General features: G+C 39.8%; 1 protein-coding gene across 1 annotated transcript in view; it reads right to left on the reverse strand.

Moving 5' to 3' along the window:
• Nucleotides 1-9,714, reverse strand: part of kcnk2b (potassium channel, subfamily K, member 2b) — a 38,519-nt gene extending 28,805 nt beyond the window's left edge. The window contains exons 1-2 of the mRNA XM_056428665.1: nt 9,505-9,714; nt 1,656-1,773 (exon numbers count right to left, since the gene is read on the reverse strand). Coding sequence (XP_056284640.1) covers nt 1,656-1,773; nt 9,505-9,699 — 313 coding nt within the window. The 5' untranslated portion in view covers nt 9,700-9,714. The remainder of the gene's footprint in view (nt 1-1,655; nt 1,774-9,504) is intronic.
• Nucleotides 9,715-20,349: the final 10,635 nt, after the last annotated feature.

Here is a 20,349-nt window from a genome sequence, read left to right on the forward strand (position 1 = left end):
TACTTTTTGAGTTCTGCGAAAGATTTTGACCTGTTCATGACCTTTGACCTTTGACCCGATCGATCCCAAAATCGAATCAACTGGTCCCCGGATAATAAACAATCATCCCACCAAATTTCATGCGATTCGGTTCAATACTTTTTGAGTTCTGCGAAAGATTTTGACCTGTTCATGACCTTTGACCCGATCGATCCCAAAATCTAATCAACTGGTCCCGGATAATAAACAATCATCCCACCAAATTTCATGCGATTCGGTTCAATACTTTTTGAGTTCTGCGAAAGATTTTGACCTGTTCATGACCTTTGACCTTTGACCCGATCGATCCCAAAATCTAATCAACTGGTCCCGGATAATAAACAATCATCCCACCAAATTTCATGCGATTCGGTTCAATACTTTTTGAGTTCTGCGAAAGATTTTGACCTGTTCATGACCTTTGACCTTTGACCCGATCGATCCCAAAATCTAATCAACTGGTCCCCGGATAATAAACAATCATCCCACCAAATTTCATGCGATTCGGTTCAATACTTTTTGAGATTTGCGAATAACACGCATACAAATAAATAAATAAATAAATAAATACACGGCGATCAAAACATAACCTTCCGGCATTTTCAATGCGAAGGTAATTACACAGTGGCTTTAAGAATAGCCTTTCTGTGTGGCAACAGACACATTGTGTACTAATCAGGACCAATGAGAAGGATTGCTGACAGACAGCTCAGCGTTTAGGTGTCGTTTACACTAACGCGCATCAAAGGTGAGACATGCAAAACACCACCGGGGAGGGAGGCTTCTGCAGCCAAATCAAAGCTGTGGAAACTAAAGCCCTTAACCTTAACACAACCTTTTCTATATGTTTTAGTTCTTCAAAAAAATAGAGAAAACCTCACACCACGACATCTTCAAGTCAAAGGTCAGTAGATCGGCCTTTTGCAAAGACACTGCAGCATTTAAGTGAAAAGCAGAAAGTCAACATACTCAGTCTAAGCCGAGCAAAGGGGAAACCCACAGTGCAGCTTTGACTTTTCAGATGACACAAAAGGAAACATATTGTCCAACCAGAGGGCAGAAAGCTGCTGCGAAACATTTTTCGAGTGAGGAATGAGCTCTTTGTAAAAGAGAAATAAATAAAGCTCGACAGAAGGCCGAATATGTTGAGGCATCTTTGAACAAGCTAAATAAGACTAGCTGTGTGTATGTGTGTGTGTGTGTATGTGTGTATTAGCTTAACAGATTTTTTTATATAGACCAACTTTTTGTTGTTTTGCATTGCTAGTACAAACACCTTTTTGCTTTGTTGCTGATGTATTTAGTTTTTTGACACCTGAGGTGCAAGCCAGTGTCAGATACATATTTAGCAATTTTGGTGACTAGTAAACCGAAAGGATAGGCGCAAAGATGTACAATCTGAAAGTGTAATTTTGCTATGCAAGTGCAATTTCATGCTAAAATGACATCAAAATTGCTCCGCGCCTCGAACAGCTTGGTGTCAAATACAGTGTTTACCAAGCCGGAAATCATTTTGACATAAAAAAAGTGAATGTCTTTACATATTTGTATCATTTTCAAAAGGTATTGCATGCAAGTAGAGTGAAATAGAAGTTTTCTACAAAGAGAAAATAAAAGGACTGAGTTAATGGACTTACCGATAGTGGTGATAACAGTCCCGGCAAAGAAAAAGGAGGAACTGATGTCCCAGAGGCTCGTCTGATTGGATGCATTTCCTGAAGGGTTCACACTTGCTCGGACTGCAGAAACCACTTGCTGGAGTGGAAAGTAAAAGACAAAATTAGCATATAAGGCAGAATCTCCCAGTGGGAGTGGGGTACGAGGTGAGCAGAGGGACAGAAGAAGATTAGCGGTGTGCATCAAATTTCTTGGGGATTAGATGACGGCCGGATAATTATAAACAAAAATCTAATTAAGAGTTGTGACAAACAATGAGAGGCCTCTGTCACCTTCAAAAATAAATAGTTTAAATGTGAAACAGCTGCTCTCTGAACTAAAGTGCAAAGTCTGTCACAGTTACACTAACACATGATTTACACATTCTTAAAATATTTCTACAAATACGGTTGCTAGTCAGACATCACAGTTGCATCATATTTATCTGCTTTTCATTCACTAAAATCCCTTAATTATACATTGATTGCTGAACTTAATTTCACAATCTCAAAATCTAGACCCATTAGCTATATATATATGGTTTTGAGTTTTTTTTAGATCAGCCCTGTGACTGTGGCTATGATGGGATTCCAGCTGTATTATGGATGTAAATCTGGCCCAGGTGATTGGTTGACTGTGTGTGTGTGAGAGCCTCGAGACAGCAGCCGCTTGTGCAAGAAACAGAACAGTTTTCTCACTTCCTGCTGTGCTTGCGTGACAGGAGGCAAGAGGGGAGCAGCAGCCAGCTGGAGGGAAACACACCACTGCACCACCTCTCACACACACCATCAGCAACACAGACGAGCGTGAGGAGCAGTGAAGTGCAGAGCCACACACTGAACCACGAGCATCCACACTACAGATACAGTGGGCTGGTAACCCAGACTGTACACGGGTAAACAGTGTGTTCATATGCACACACACACACACACTACGTCTGGCTGCATAGCTTACTCCATGCAGTCGTAGCATTACTGCCAAAGCCGAGATCATAAACAACTAACGCAGATTCATGTGTGGCCTTTTATACAACCAGCACATCCACTGTGTCGTATTTCCCCATTTTGAGAAAGCCACTCCTGGAAGCTGTTATCAAGGTTAAGGGGTCATGTTAGACTCCAGCAGCCGACACATTCCCCAAGAGTTACATTCATCAAACCATATTTGGTTTCACGCCTCTTCTCTTGTAATATTAAAAGTGAAAACATGTTTTTTGTCTGAGACATTCATATGTTTTAGCTTCTTCTTCTAGCTATACTGCTCCGGACTTCATCCCCATCAACCTGCTGCCGCCTGGCAAGAGATACAGAAGTATCAGCTGCTGCATCACCAGACTGCAGAGCAGCAGACAGCTGTTTTCCATCCTCCAAAATATATTCTTCTTCTTCTTATGGAGCAAAATAGGACTCGACAATGCATTTTGTTGCTCAACCCTATTGTCCAATGATTATAAATAACATTATAACCTCGTATGTAACCACCAATCCTATTCAAGACCCCTTCCTGGAGCATATCAGAGACGTTTAGCTTCATTAGCTATAGCCAGCTACAGCTGATGAAAGCAGCAGCTGTCTTCACTTATTAATTCCTGCTAATCTGCAGTGAACAGGGACCAATTATTTAAAACTTTACCCATTTTGAAAAGCCCCCCCCCCCCATTATTATTTTAAACTGTATATCTGCTGTGTTAGAATGGAAACTATAACTCGTATGACTCTATAAAAGAGGCTTACCTCCGAAGGATCAAACTCATCTCACGAGGCTTTTAAAAAACAGGATCATTTTATTGCAGTGAGACGAAAAAAAAATGTCTTGGCCCAAGCGGCTTCTCGAGATGCAGAATAATTACTAAGAAGAAAGTAAGAGAAAAGCTTTGAGACCTCCTGGGAATAAGAGACACTGCCACAGAGACGACGCCAATGAATTACAGAAGAACACGTTATGGACGAAAGCTCTTTTCCAGTGTGACTATGTGAGATTTTTGCCAATAAAGATGATTGCATAATTATTGTGTGGCACACGGCGACCGTAATACATGTAGGACTTGTTCTAGAGGGGGGTGTCGCTCTTTTTGATGATCTCCATTATTTTTTATCGAACATCAAACCCTCCTGAAATAGCAGTGATGCTACAATAATACTGAAGCAGCACAGTCAGCTGTTCCTGCACACACACACACACACACACACACTCATACACACAGTGTCGGGTCACTGCATTGTCAAGGTGTTTTGCGATTCATCTTCCTTGGTGAAACTGAGCGAGCTTTCATCAGCCGACGACCGCTGAGTGTAACAAGGCAGTAAAGACGGAGCGGGCGGGCGAGAGCTGAGATGAATGAATAATAGATCGGAGAGGGAGGGAACAACACGGCGCTAATGTAACGACACAAGAGTTAACGCGTGGAAGGAGGAGCGATGGGCTGAAGTTGACGAACACAGCTTCAAGGGTTCGTTTAAATGACAAAAGAGCAGATTCATATTGGATGAGTTGGCACTTGTTAGGTGGCAATGCAGGAAATAGTGTTCCCTTTCATCCGAGAGATGGACAGTAAGGATGTGTAGTTTCTATACAGTCAAACACCTGAATCCATCCTTCATCTTTTTATTAACTAAAACTACAATCCTTCTCAAACCTTTAACCATACGATGCACATGTATTGTAAAATGTCAGAAGTTTTGCAGGTTTGAACACGTATCGAGCAATGTGGAGTTTTATTTGCCCAAAGTCCCCCCCACAGCAATATAATAGAGATTAAAGCACATTTAGTTTGTGTTGGTGAAAACAAATCTAAAGATCTCTTTGCCAATGGTTTTATTTGGGATTCTTTTTTGGATGAATACCAAAATTATCTAATTTTAAAAACAGATCAAAGGACGACGTGTAGCCTACAGCATGAATTCTGCCTCTCTGTTGATACAGGTCAAGTATTTGTGTAACTGTAGGTCTCAACAGCGCATAGATAGACAGTATTGGTTTATTTACTCTTCCACTGCAGTGAGATGGATTTTCTTTCATTTTCTATACAGTTTGTATAAGAAACACACCAAATAACAAACCAAGCACATGTGTCTGAACCACACGCGTGTACATTTGCTTGTGTAGAGATGGGTAAAGCTTAGTTCCACCTTCATGTAAAAGGTAGCATGAGAATAATCATCTGACTCTTCAGCTCAGATTGTTTCAGCTCATTATTTGAGCTGGTAACGGAGCATTTAGCTGCTAAAGAGCCGATATTTCCCTCAGGAGTTGGTTCAACTGCATCGAGTAAGAGGCTGTAAGATATGAAAATTGGGTTCACAGTTTGTTTCTTCGCTCCTTCGTGGGAACGAAAACCCCAAATAAACAAAGAAACGACAAAAAACAATGGATGCATTTTTTTAGCGCACTTGTGTGGCAAAAAGTTAACAGTATAGCGACTAACTTTAAAGAAAAAACATGGATGCAAAAGACAAATTGTGTACAACTGTCCTCGTATTGTATTCACAAATGTATTCACAGACAGATAAACAACCCAATGCACAACGGGGAATTAATCAACAGTTCATTGTTGGGTTTTTTATCCCTTCTATCTCAATATCATTTCTAAATTGAACAAAAGAGATTGTTCAAAGATACGTCTAATGTGCTTCTAAAAACGTAATTTAACCAATCAAACAATCGGATTGGCGTGGCTCAGCCGGCCCCTTTGTTTCACAGCCAAAGCGGGAACATTAATTCACTGTCTCGGCAAACCAACAATGGCCATGGGAAATGATGAGACGGGTTAATGTGAGCTCCACACTGTCCGTCTCCCACCTGAGCCAAACAGCCAGGAGAGATGCACTCGTCCGAGCTTTTTGACATCACTCACTTTTTAAATTACTCCCTCCGAGAGCACATCTCTGGATTTGGATCGGTGGGAGCCTACAAAGGTGTCTGTGTGAGAGTTTGTGTGTGTGAGAGTTTGTGTGACACCAAAGCATGCGAGTGATAAAAATAGCTGATAATAGCAATTAATAATCAGAAGAGGAAGAGTTGTCGAACGGTGATGTATTAAAATCACACAGATAGTCAGACTGGTGTTGTGTGTATATACTGTACAAACTGGCACATAATTAGCCTTATAGCATAAGGAAAATATCAAAGTGGTCTTAAATGCGTCCTACAGGCAAATTACCCCGCCAATAATGAATTCAGTTCATTTTGTTTGTTTTTTATAGGTCCAGCACAAAGTTATCTTTATAATTTTAAATCGGCAATGAGCACAGACTGATTCAGTGGAGAGGTCAGTGACTAATGGAGTCATACTTTGCCTAAAACAAACTTAATAGGCTGAAAAGACATTTGTGTAGACAGAGGATGGTTTACCCTCAAATGAATTTTGGCTTTTCTGAGACAAAAGGCTGAGAGGGATTTTAAACTCTAGAAAGGGGTCACAGAGTAAAGGAGACACCGTTGTTAGAGCAAAGTTACACACCAAGGCTCAAACTAAAGGGCCGACATATTGTTCATCAGTTTACACTCCAGTAGGATTAGGGGGATCCAGAGGCAGACATTTAATATAATATTAAAACATATTTTTTCTTAGCGTACAGTGTAATCACCTGAAAACAAGAATCCTGATCAAAGATTGCGTCATTTATAACTACATACGCATGTTTCTACAACATCTGTAAACAGAGTCAACCACTGGCTCTGGGGAGAGGGGCGGACGGTTGTAATCTGCAGCCTCACCTCAAGATACTACCTAAACACACACTTGACCTTTAAAATTAAATCTGATGGAATATGATGGACAGATATCAATTATAACTCATCACAGCAGTGCTTTGGGCTAAATTCCAGCGTCTGAACATGCTCAACAGGGGTAATGTTTCCCTAGATCAACAGCTTAGTTTGGTTTCATGCTGACTGTGACTCTAATCATAGCTTTTAATTGTATTGTATTCCATTTTCTGTTGTCTCACTTGCATTGATATCAACTTGTCATGTTGTTACATAGTTGAGTCGTTTGTCTTTTGTGTTGTTTTCATGCTCCACACTTATTTCTAACGGCATCTGACAAGTCAAATGTTTTCACCTCCAGCCAAAAGCAACAGTAACAGTTAATGACGACTGTGTTACGCCAATGAAAGGGCAGCCAAGCGGAAAGACAAATAAAAATTAGAATGATGAGCAGCATTAATTATGACACTGTGTTAAAGATAACATAAAATAAAAAGATCATTATCTAACAGTCAAAAAGTATATGATGATCTCAGGACAGAAAGCATCATCTTTGAATATTAATTCAGCATCATAAATTCAAATTAACGCCATCTGTTAACCTTCTTAACTGAGATTAATATAATTTACAGTAGGTATTAAACATTATTCAATAATAAATCCTGTCGGCTCTCGTCAGGTTTAACACGGTAAGAATCTACAACATTAATGTCACTGAAGGCCGACTCGGTGGACAACGACGGCTGAAACAAAGCAAACCCAGAAGATGGAAATATTGATACATAATTTAGAAACAACACATTTTTTTCTCCCAGATAACGGTGACTATGCATGAACTACATCGGTCCTGCTGTCAAGGATGCCGTTCATACTGGAGCCCAGAGATGCAACAGAGTGGAAAGAATATTCACGCAGAGTATCTCGTTGTACCTGCAAGGTGTTTTTATAATTACCAGAGGGCATATGTCATTACATGTTATAGGGATGGCTTTTCTTATGCATATCACAAACTACACTGTTCTGTCATGAGACAAACGTCTTGTAAGTCAATGGGACTAAATCCCACACACAGACTCGCTTAATAAATGAAAATCCCATCCAATGTTAACAGTAATATAATGGTTATTATTTTTATATTTAGTCCTAAGAGAATGTTTTTTAGAAAAGTGGTCGTTCTGTTTTTTACGAGTTGATTCAAATGCTCCCACTCGAACAATGACAACTATGAATCTAGTCTCTAACTCAAGGTGTTCTCGTTGTTTTAAAACAGTATTTTTTCTTTCTCACCTTGAATAATAAGAGGTGTTTTGTTATGATTACGAGATTCCTCTCGTTCTATCTGAGAAACGATGGCAGCTCTGCACTGATGTTCGTATGATGAGAGGAAAAGAGATTTGGATTCTTGTTCATCCCCAAAAACAATCTGACATCCAAGCTGTTGATTTACAGGTACATTGATGTGAGAGTAAAAAGATAACTGACAATTATTAAAATACTTTCTGGTGAATTAATGAAATAGCTTTTGTAGTTTAGGAACATGGATATTTTGTATTTAAATTAACAATATAGGACACACAGAGTCGTAATAACAATATTTGTTGTTCTACCCTAGTCCAATCTGACATGTAGTCGTCTTTTATTTTCCATCTTTCATACAACTACACAGTTCACAGTTCGGCTACAGTAAGGTCCACACTAGAAATAAAAAAAATTCAAATGTGAAGCTTTAAGAGACTTCAGATTTCCTTTAATATCCCATATAAGGGACATTAAATTGAGTATTCTTTGTGAGGGAAACGTAAGTATAGATCTTTTGCAGTAAAACTTAGGAATGAACAAGTCTTCCTATAGGTTATAATTAAAATGTGTTGTTTGGAGCTGACCTTTAGAATAACATCTGATAATTTTTCTGTGCCTTCAAAAACAAAACAAATCTCTGTTGAAAACAAATCAATTTTACGACGTGACAACGCTGTGGTCATGGCTCAGTTACGTTGAAGCACACAAACAACTGCGTGCGGTTGAGGGACACATCACGGGTTGGCTTAAAATGGCTAAGAAGTTTAGCTTCAGGGCTTTCTGCCATCAAGGGTTTATTTTTTAACCTAAAACATGATATTTTCCTCCCAACTAGGTGTGTTGCCTCAGCCTAAGGAGATTTCTGTCAGAAATAAAAACGTCTCCTATGTGCCTCGTCGTCATGGTGACAAAAGTCGGAGCACATGCGCACATTAGGGAAGGATCACTATCATGCTGAACGGTTAAATCAACTGTGATCTTTAAAGAGTCCATTCCTCTTAAATATCCTCAGGTGAAAGCTCTGGCAGTGTTTATTCGAGATGATTGTGTCCACTATTCCAACATTCCCAAGCAAACAACATAAAGCTACCAAATACCAGTAATAGGTACAGCTCTTCTCCCACGATTGCTCAGTTTGGCTGGACGGCCAGGTCGAGGAACGGTTCTGGTCGTCCCAGACTTATTCCATCTGAGGATTATGGAGGCCGCCGTGCTCTGAGAAACTTTGACTGCTGCAGAAATTCTTTATTACCTTGGCCAGATCTGTGCCTTGCCACAATTCTGTCTCTGAGCTCCGTGGGCAGTTCCTTCGACCTCATGATTCTCATTTGCTCTGACATGCACTGTGAGCTGTGATGTCTTATATAGACAGGTGTGTGGCTTTCCTAATTAAGTACAATCAGCATTAAACACAGCCGGACTCCAATGAAGGAGTAGACCCATCTCCAGGAGGATCAGAAGAAATGGACAGCGTGTGAGTTAAATATGAGCGTCACAGCAAAGGGTCTGAATACTTATGACCATGTGATATTTCAGTTTCTTTTTTAATACATTTGCAAAAATGTCTACATTTCAGTTTTTTTCTGTCAAGATGGGGTGCTGAGTGTACATTAATGAGAAATAAAATGAACTTTTTTGATTTTAGCAAATGGCTGCAATGAAACAAAGAGTAAACATTGTAAAAGGGGTCTGAATACTTTACGTACCCACTGTATATATACAAATAAATAATTCTAGTACATATTTGTAAGATATTTTTTCAGTCATCACCTCGTCCTGCAGAAGAGAACATATTTTAAAGATTAATAGATTCCTTCCACCCACCTTCACCAAATCCTCCAGCTCAGAGGAGTTCACGCAGGCGTGCATGGCCAAGAATTCAAGTTTTTGTGCCAGGATTGCGAGCTTCTGGGAGCTCTCCTGAGGCTGCTCCAGTGCTCTGAACACCGCTGCCCCAATAATGAGGTAGAACACCACCAAGAAGAAGATGGCTGACACAGTTTTCCACCTCATGACCATAGTCCGGGTGTCGCACTCGTCCTCTGGAGTGTACAGCACCACTGGACTGACCGAGAATGACAGCCGAGGTTTGGAGTTGTGGGCGGCAGACTTCGGGTCAAGAAGGTCAGGTGCGGCCACTGTGAGGATGGAAGTGATGAATGTGGATCAATTTCTTTCCATTACAAGAGACTCCCTGTGGGCTACTCTGTTTTTCTTTCTATCTATCTATCTATCTATCTATCTCTTAGCTAAAGACATACACAGGTTACAATACAGTATGTGTCATCTGCTTTCTACGACGTTGTGTTTGGCTGCAACAAACAATCATTTCCATCCTTGATTATTTTGTAAGTTATTCTTGAAATGAATTGATTAACAATGTGAAAGGTGTTTGTAATGAAAAGAAAGCAGCACATCCTCACATCGAAGAAGCTGTAACCAGATGAAATTGGACATCAATAAATTATGAGGCAATAACCGTTTGGAGATAATTGAGCACAGTTATTTTAAAGTCCGTCATTGATGGTTATTGCAATATAGTTCTACTGTCAATAAGTCATAGATATTGAACTCAAAGTGTTCCAGGACTGATATATAACACGTACACTATTGTACAATATTATTTTTAATAACCGTTTCCGCCAGTCTAAAAGACTGAACTGTAGTTTTCCAGGTATTAGCTGCAGCAGGTGGAGCACTTTTCATTCAATGCACATTCTGCGCACCTGTAATTCTCCAGCAGCAACATATACAGTTAAATACATACATTTTCATATCTTTCTGTTCTGAGTCAGATCTAGTAAGAGACATCTTCAACTCATCTTCGTAATAATAGTATTCATGTCGTTTGTACATTCACTGTGATCAAATTAAATATATGATCGATAACCACAACTTATAATAGGGTGTAGGGGCCTACGATCTTACGCCAGTGGAACTGGTTTATCTCCTTATAGGAAATAAAAGGATGTTTTTCTTTGCTTTTGGGTCCCAGAATACCAATAAATATTCACCACGACTGAATGGAAGCTCATTAAAAATGAAAATCTCTTTGTCAGAATCCCGTTCCCCCAACAGCTTGCTGCAATTACATAACCAGCCCATGAAGTCTAGCCAGTATTTTACAGTGAACAACTTATGGAGATGACCATTCACTAAACTAAGCTCAAACCATAAACCCATAAATAAAGCTTTTCTTCTTCTTTTGACTATATTTGTGTTGACATAACTGCATGAGCATTTCCCACAGTTTAAGTATCATAAATAAATTAGATCAAATACATAAATGCCAATGTGAGGCAGAAAAAGATGCCACGATTCACTGAACTCACAATTAAACAACACATATTATCCCTTAGCCGTTATGCATCACTCTCAGAAGAAGCACAGCCATGAAGAATATTTGCAATCTGCACACTTACTTCTCTACCATCTCGTCTCTCGTTGTTTCATCATCGACGGATCTGTTTGCTTCAGATGTTGCTCTTCCCGTTATTCTCGCGTTTTGCCTCCGGTGCTCCCGCGAAGGGACGTGGCCGCTCTCCACATGGCTTCTCTTCCATCCACTTTACAATCTCCGCAGAAAAAAATCAGCCGGGACATCGCATACCCACGAGAAGAAGAAGAAGAAGTAGTAGAAGAAGAAGAAGAAGAAGCGCTACGACGCAGCTTCAGAGGAACCGAGGGAACAAATCCGCTTCCATGAAATCCATGCGCGCGTTTGGAGACATAGTTGCGCTGTGAGGCGCTTTAACGGGAAGGACGCAGGCGGTGGGACTACACCGGTTCGAGGAGGTATTCACCAGTCCGACACGCTGGCTGGATGCACTGTGCTGCACTGGGCAGTGTGGGAACAGAGAGACAGGAGCTCTTCAAGAGGCTTCCCATGCTGCACCATGCCTCACACCACGAGGGATGAGCACAACTCGGAGGTGCTACTATATCCCCTTCAGTTGAAATCGTGCACACACGTAGCTGTAGGAGGATGTATCACATAAGTAGGTACAGTACAGTCATGCATTATGAAAGACAACTGCGGTTCTTTCCAGCATCATCCAAGAAGATGCCTGCCCACATCCCCTCTGAGCAGCCATTAAGGTTTACTGGGTTTGGTCCATCTTCAGCCTTCACGTTCTCTCAACTGTAAATGCAGTCGTCACATCTGTTTCATGGGACGGCACAACTCTTTTGCATGTTTGCAAAAGGTAATAACTTACCCAAGACATTCAAATAACACTTTGAAACCTAGTTATGGCTCACTGGCAGATGCTGGAAGAAGAGAGAGAGTTTTCTCTTCTTTCATGAAGCTAAAAATACCTTTGAATGTCATCAATTTGGCTCAACAGAATTTTGTTATGAAGCTGGGGTTTACCTACAACTGCCCTTGTTGTTGTTGTTTTTTCTTCTCTTTCCTTCCCAAGAGCATTTTCATCCTGTTAAAGGAAGAGACGAGAAAAGCTTTTCCTTGTTTTGCCCGGTCGTTAAAACTGGTGAGATTCCAGGAACACATCCAGGCAGCAGCCGTCGTCCCAGTAAGTAGAATCAGACGACAGTCAGTGTTAGTGTGGTAATTCAATTAATCTGAACAAGTGAGGGAGTGTGTGGGCTTTATGTCCCTGATGTAAGTCATTATTCATCATGGCATGCAGTGGTGAACAACACATGGATTTACAAAACCCAGGCTGACAGGGGTTTCGGTGATTTGATTATGGGATGAGGTTCAGCCCTTTTCTGTCCCGGTGAAGGTGTGTGTGATTATAGGAAAGGGTGTGCGTGTGCAAGGATGTGTCCACACGATTGATTTGCATGAGCTCCCACTGCTAATTGAACTGAGATACTTGCACAGCTGTGCAATTTAGTGCTCTATTACATACACACACATACACAAATACACACACACACACTATACATAAACAATCTGTAAGTGCACAATGAGAGCCAACGGTTAGAACAACCCATAATGACCACTTTTGCTGACATTTCAGTTTTCAAGTGGCCAAGTTTGCTGAGGAAAGTATATCTTCTGCAAAAGAAAGTAATACATCGTAGTCTGCAGTATGACAAATCCATAAAACACACATTTTCAGATTTCAAGAAACTGCTTTTTCCATCATCAATCACCAGTGTAAGAGCCACAAGTGTGTTTTTAGTATATTTAAGTTTCAGAATTGTTTATAATTTAATATTTAGAATTATGCTCACGGTGGAGGAATTATAAGTTAAATACATTGAAAGATCTTTATGTTAATGACTGACGCTCGGGCCAGGCTATTTAATGACGTCATGACGGCAACAGGTGTAAGAACAGAGCCGCATTAGACATGAGATATAGTTTTTTTTACCGTAAGACCATGAGATCGTTTTGAACGTTTATTATTTTTTATACTTTGTCAGCGTTTTTTGCTGTTTAAAATAAAATCGAAAGAAAAGGAAATGAACGGTCTCCTGTCATGCGCGTGAGCGGAAACTCACTGTGTCTGCAGCTCTTTAGCGGATTAAGAAAACAACAATGACGGAACGCCGCTACAACCAGCAATACTTGTTTTCTACTTTTTCCTTTCCTGTTTCCTCTCACTCGTTTCCTTCTCGAGTTATATCTTCCTCTCTTCTTTTTCAAATGACTTTGAATCAGCGAAGAATCCAATCTGCACAAGCATGCTCAACGAATGGCAGATTAATTCTGATAGTGGGGCGTTACTGGTTCTCTCAGACGCCTTCATCACTCAAGAGGCGGAGCGTCCTCGGTCCTCCCTCAAATAGTATAACGTTTGGGGCTTTTTGATGCAATAGTTACATAACAATGCTTCATCCCATTAATGCTGTCGTGTTTTACCAGCAGAACGACATCACTCCTGCACTGGATGCTGTCAGTGTGTTGCTTTGGGGCTGTTGTGTCACTCTTAGCATCTAGATATAAGATAAAAGAATCCTTTATCTAGATATCAAGGGTTTTTTAAACCATCTGAACCTATACAGATGCTGCAAAGTCATTAAAAAAAGTATTTTCCTGGAACTTCTTGGCCATGGTCCTCTTCTGAACTTTATATTTCTTCATTTTCTTGCTCTTCTTCGGATTCATTTGCAGTTGGACGAAGCAATTAGAAGGAAAAAGAAAAAAAATCAATCGAACAGTCTCCGCTTCCATGAAAGAAGCTATTACTGCCTGAGTCATATACGTTATATAATCAAACTCCAGGCTTATCTCTAAATTGCCTGCCGGCTCATGTTTGTTTGCTATCTGTTATAATCCTGTGCGGTGACAATGGAGCGCCGTGTCAATTCATACATAACTTATTCGTTAGATGAGCTGCATATCCATTGGCTTTTAAAGTGTCTTATCTATGAAGATGATGTAGCCGTGCAGAATTAAATTAGAGTGAACTCCACCAGACTGCTGTAAAGGAATGAGTGAGCCTTCGTGAGGCGACAGTTAATCACTCAGAAGACACTGTTACATCGGCGTGTCTTCAACCTCACCTCACCAACCTGGATTTAAGGCCGGCCACCCAACTGAGGCTGCCCTCCTTGCTTTCTCTGAGCAACTTCCCACTGCTAGAGCAGCCTCTCTCTCATCTCATCATCCTTATCCTTCAAGACCTTTCTGCAGCAATTGACATGGTGAACCACCACATCCTTATTTCCTCCCTTGAGGACCTGGGTATCTCAGGCACTGCACTCGCTCTTTTCTCTTCCTACCTTAACGACCGCACTTACCGGGTAACTTGGAGAGGGTCTGTGTCTGATCCTTGCCCTTTCACTACTGGGGTTCCTCAAGGCTCCGTCCTAGGTCCCCTCCTTTTCTCTCTGTATACTAATACTCTCGGCTCTGTCATTAGTTCACATCGCTTTTCCTACCATAGCTATGCTGACAACACCCAACTGATCCTCTCGTTTCCGCAATCATTGGTTACCGGCGGCTGCCCAATTCACTTTAAAACATTGTTTTTTTGCGACCGTGCTGCGAACGGATCGGGCCCCGTCTACATCCAGGACATGCTCAAGTCTTACACCCCAGCACGTTCGTTCTGCTCCGCAACAATCAATCGACTAGTGACTCCGTCGTTTCGAGCTAATCACTCGACAAAATCAAGATGTTTGCTGTCCTGGCTCCTCAGTGGTGGAACGAGCTCCCCACTGACATCAGGACAGCAGGAAGTCTCTACATCTCCCACCGAAAACTAAAAACACGTCTTTGCCGACTATCTGGAATAAAAACAGATTAGCACTTCAGTGGCACTTGAATGGCACTTAGTTATGGAATTACTTATGATATTACTCATGGTATTACTTATGGTATTACTTATGGTATTACTTATGGTGTTACTTATGGTATTACTTATGGTATTACTTATGATATTACTTATGGTATTACTTATGGTATTACTTATGGTGTTACTCATGGTATTACTTATGGTATTACTTATGGTGTTACTCATGGTATTACTCATGGTATTACTTATGGTATTACTTATGGTATTACTCATGGTATTACTTATGGTGTTACTCATGGTATTACTTATGGTATTACTCATGGTATTACTTATGGTATTACTTATGGTATTACTCATGGTATTACTTATGGTGTTACTCATGGTATTACTTATGGTATTACTTATGGTGTTACTCATGGTATTACTTATGGTGTTACTCATGGTATTACTTATGGTATTACTCATGGTATTACTCATGGTATTACTTATGGTGTTACTCATGGTATTACTTATGGTATTACTTATGGTATTACTCATGGTATTACTCATGATATTACTTATCGTATTACTTATGGTGTTACTCATGGTATTACTTATGGTATTATTCATGGTATTACTCATGGTATTACTTATGATATTACTTATGGTGTTACTTATGGTATTACTCATGGGTATTATATGGTGTTACTCATGGTATTACTTATGGTGTTACTCATGGTATTACATGGTATTACTTATGGTATTACTTAATTGTTACTCATGTTATTATGGTATTACTTATGGTATTCATGGTATTACTCATGGTATTACTTATGGGTATTACTCATGGTATTATGGTATTACTTATGGTGTTACTCATGGTATTACTTACTTATGGTATTATTATGGTGTTATTACTTATGGTGTTACTTATGGTATTACTTATGGTATTACTTATGGTTACTCATGGTTACTCATGGTGTGCTTATGGTATTACTATGGTATTACTCATGGTGTTACTCATGGTATTACTTATGGTATTACTTATGGTATTACTTATGGTATTACTCATGGTATTACTTATGGTATTACTTATGGTATTACTCATGGTATTACTATGGTATTACTTATGGTGTTACTCATGGTATTACTTATGGTATTACTTATGGTGTTACTCATGGTATTACTTATGGTATTACTTATGGTGTTACTCATGGTATTACTTATGGTATTACTCATGGTATTACTCATGGTATTACTTATGATATGTTTGTAGTTTGGCTTTCTTGAAGAAAAGCTACTTACTTGATTCTTGTTGTTCTGAGTTTGTATTCATGGTTGATGCACTTATTGTAAGGCACTTTGGATAAAAGTGTCTGTTAAATAACATGTCATGTTATGTAACTGCATGTGTCTCAGGTGGAGTGTCATTTAGGTGTTCTTGGTTTTTGGACAGAAAACAGAGTAACACATTTATTTGTCTCCTTGTCATGTCATTAATGATCTCCTCCTGAGATACAACCTCATGCTTCTGCTTCTCTTGACATCATTTGCGGACCGTTTCCCTCAAACAGGACATCACCTGCAGAAGCAACATATGGCCACTGTTACATGACAGTAATCGTATTACTGGTGATATTGTTTTGTTAATGGATTCTATTAGCATAGTAATGTCCCCTAATGTCACAGCACAGTGCCAAACACATTGTGTCGTGAGCGTTTTACAGTTCCCCTGTTTGACATAAATTGCTTATAAAGGCATCTTTCTTACTGAAATCGGATGTTAATTAGGATTTTAGTTATAAGCTTTGTGGTTTTAACTTAATCTATTTCTTATTTATTGTATGTCATAATTAGATCATTGGAGAACATGTTCTAGATGCTTTTATTCTTAATCTAGCGCCTTACTTGTTCATAAATGCAAAGCCACACAAATAGTGATATATGCAACATCAGCCAACAGAAATGCTGAAAGATGAATGCGATTAATATGATTTATATTTTATACGGTTGTCTGCAAGCTTGCATTGTAAAGATTCAGATGTTGAAATGAATTGCATATTGTCAACAAATCCTGCTGAATCTACCTCCATCCTTTCTACCGAGGTTTGCAGTTTCCTCATTATGCAGAGAATCAGCAGCAGTATTTTTAGCACGCAGCAGGGGCTTTTAGACAGTGAATGTAGAATTATACCTTTTAGATTGATCTATAATCCGTAACACATACTGACATACTGTATATGACTGTGATGTACAATCCCACCCAGATTCTGACTTTGTGTTATCAAATATCATGAAATATTCTGACACTGGTGGTGTAATAACTCTATTAACTTCACTAAAAGGGAAGTTATCACCTCGGAAAAAGTGTTGAAAAGATGGTTATAAAGACAATCTAACCTATTGGATGTAAGTCTGTTGAGTGAGACCATAATGATGACAAAGCCATTTGTTTCATGGGGCCAAAGACTCCAGTTCACTCTTTTTTTTCTCACAAAGATCAGTGATTATGATCTAAAGTGAGAGCAGATGGATCATAGTTTGAGATACAGTTAGCGCTCATGTGGAAACGTTTCTATAACTGATGCTGGTCTCGAGCTTCCCTCTCATTAAGCCGTGTTCAACAATGCGTTGCACGTTCACTGTCAGCTGTGATTCTTCCACTCGCTGCTTCACAATAGACGACGGAGCTCAAAAACAATAATTGTGGTTTCACAGTAGACTTTCAAGTCTTCCATCTCCTGCATATTTGACTGAGCCATGTGGAAATCAATCATCGAGAACAACTGAGCGAAATGAACTCATGCGATATGTGAGTTCACGTGGAGCACCTGCAAACACACACACATGCATGTGAACCTGCTCTGGGTCCTGCGGGTATTTAAAGTACAAAAGCCTGGAAAGTAGCGATGGAAAATCAGCCCTTTGTGCTGCAATAATAATGACTTTACAGTTATGATTTGATATTCATCAGGCAGTCAAGGCCACCTTTTGCATGACAAACTATTAGGGAAAAGGTTTAGTATTTCACTCTAACATAAATGTGTCAGTAAATTGCTGCATCATCTCCTGACGAACACACATTAGCTAAAGGTCCAATGCTTTGTCAACTACTTCTCTTTAATAGTAGAGATGCAGTAGCAGGGAGAGTTGTAATATTTAAGGTCAGTTGAACTTGTCTGGAGCTACTGGATGTCCATCCTGATCCATGGGAGTGGAGAGTGATTCTCAGTTCAATAACAGTATACATCAGGAGTCAGTGTTCCGACGAAATAAACGCGTGACGACAATGAGGATGGGATTTAGACTTGCATTCTCTCTACTGGCCAGCAGGGGGCGACTCCTCTGGTTGTGAAAAGAAGTCTGATTGTCAATGAGAAAATGACCCGACTTCTCTCTTGATATATGATCTCAGTAAACATCGTAAACATGGGTTAATGCTCTCAATTGCTATATATGATGTTAATTTCGCAAACTATGGTCAGCTTTGAATAAAATATAAAATAAAGCAGGTTATGCTTCAGGGCGGGGAGACCTTGTGCCACGTCAAACTTGAGGATTCCAAACGATGGAAACCGGTAACACCACGATGACTACGCCCACTTTTTATACACAGTGTTACACCCAGACCTTCTGGGTAGTTCTGTGTTTACCGTCTGTTTCTGTTGGGTTGTCTGTCACTCACCTTGTCTCTCGTTTGAGACTCCTCCCCCCTCGTGTGCCGCCCTCCTGTGTGATTGCAAGCCCCGACCTAATTGTTTCCACCTGTGCCTTGTTCCCTTGTGTAATTAGTCTGTGTCAACGCGTTGTTCTGTGCTAGTTTGCCTCTAAATGTGTGACAGAAGTAAAGATGTTATTTATTTAATCCATCTACCTTGTCTTGAAGTCTGCGTTTGAGTCCTACTCCCCGTGGCTCCCAGGCATTCTTTGACACACAGTCTCTGATCTCTGCTTGAAGAAAACATTAGAAGTTTTTTTTCTTCACTTCTACGGTATAAGATAACAGAACACTCTTTTGCATGACTTGTGTTGTGGCCTTCATCATCATCATCATCCGATGAGAACTGTTGAAAGGGGCTTAATAAAACAAAGTAGATGTGGAGAACCTGCAAGGAGAAGTCATATTAAAGCATAAATAAGAGATTTTGTATGTTCCTTAAACAATGAAAAGACGGCAGTTAAGGAGAAAATAAACAAAATAAACAAACGAAACTTCAGGCATAGAATGTCCCAGTTGGCTGACTCCATCACTGGGTTTAAACATGCCCATGAAGTAAATTGAAAAAAAGAAAAAAAGAACTCTTATGCCAAAAAGGCGACCTCCCAAAGGCCAGAGACAATAACTGCCCAAATGGTGTATTTATTTCTCTACTAGGAATATATAAAGACCCTGTAGGGAGGCTTTCTATTATCTGGAACGGGTTTGAGGTCTTTCTTGGCCGTGGCGCTCAAATTTACTCTCCCCTCCTTTTGTTACATCACACTTTGATGTCCCCGTGATCTTCACCATCCACTCAGATGTCAGTGTCACCAACCCTCCGGTACAGCTCGGCAACGGGGGGTGAATTAAGATGAATGTGGGGGCTGACAACACACACACACACACACACACACATCATACACACACTTTAATATGCAAGCTGGTGAGAGGAGATAAGATGGTCTATTAGTGCATATGTGTCCATTAGAGTGTAATTCAAGCTGGAAAGCGGATGCTCACTGAGCCTCTGAAGTGTTGAAGATCAGATCTTTCATTTAATCGCTAACCACAGAAGGTCCATAAACTGCAGATTTTAACTCAGTATTGTGTCTGTGCAGCTCGTCAATACATCATCCTCATTCCTGAAAGGTCATCCTCATTCCTGAAAGGTCTCTTCAAATAACTTTTTCCATTTTCTTTGGAGGTATGATGTGTTAGCACGACTGTACAGTACCTATAACTATAAGTATAATAATACAACTGTCTGGTTTCCTATATATTTATTTATATGTTTTGTTTACCGCTTGCATTTTCATTTTCTTTCACTAGTATTACTTGGTCGTCACACACACACACATACACACACACACACACACACACACACTCAAACACACACAAATACACACAGCAAAAAACAGCAGCAGGCGCTGAAGCTGTAAGAAAACTGCTTGTTGAGAATTAGTTGTCAACAGTTAGAATTAGGTGGATAGATCGATAGATAGAAGGATATATATATATATATATATATATATATATATATATATATATATATATATATATAAATAGATAGATAGAAAGATGTATATATATAGATAGAGAGAGAGATAGAGAGACAGATAGATAGATAGCATCTCACTATTAATAATACTTACTAATTTTTTAATTTGCTGCTCTATTCATGATGATAATAGACAATGTAGGCTCTTCCGTTGGGTCCAAAAACTCTTTTCAGATCCATGAAAATGTTCTTGTCACAAAAGAAATATGTAACTTTTCCTT

This window comes from Pseudoliparis swirei, chromosome 12, assembly GCF_029220125.1.
Source record: "Pseudoliparis swirei isolate HS2019 ecotype Mariana Trench chromosome 12, NWPU_hadal_v1, whole genome shotgun sequence".
Classification (NCBI taxonomy): Eukaryota; Metazoa; Chordata; class Actinopteri; order Perciformes; family Liparidae; genus Pseudoliparis; species Pseudoliparis swirei.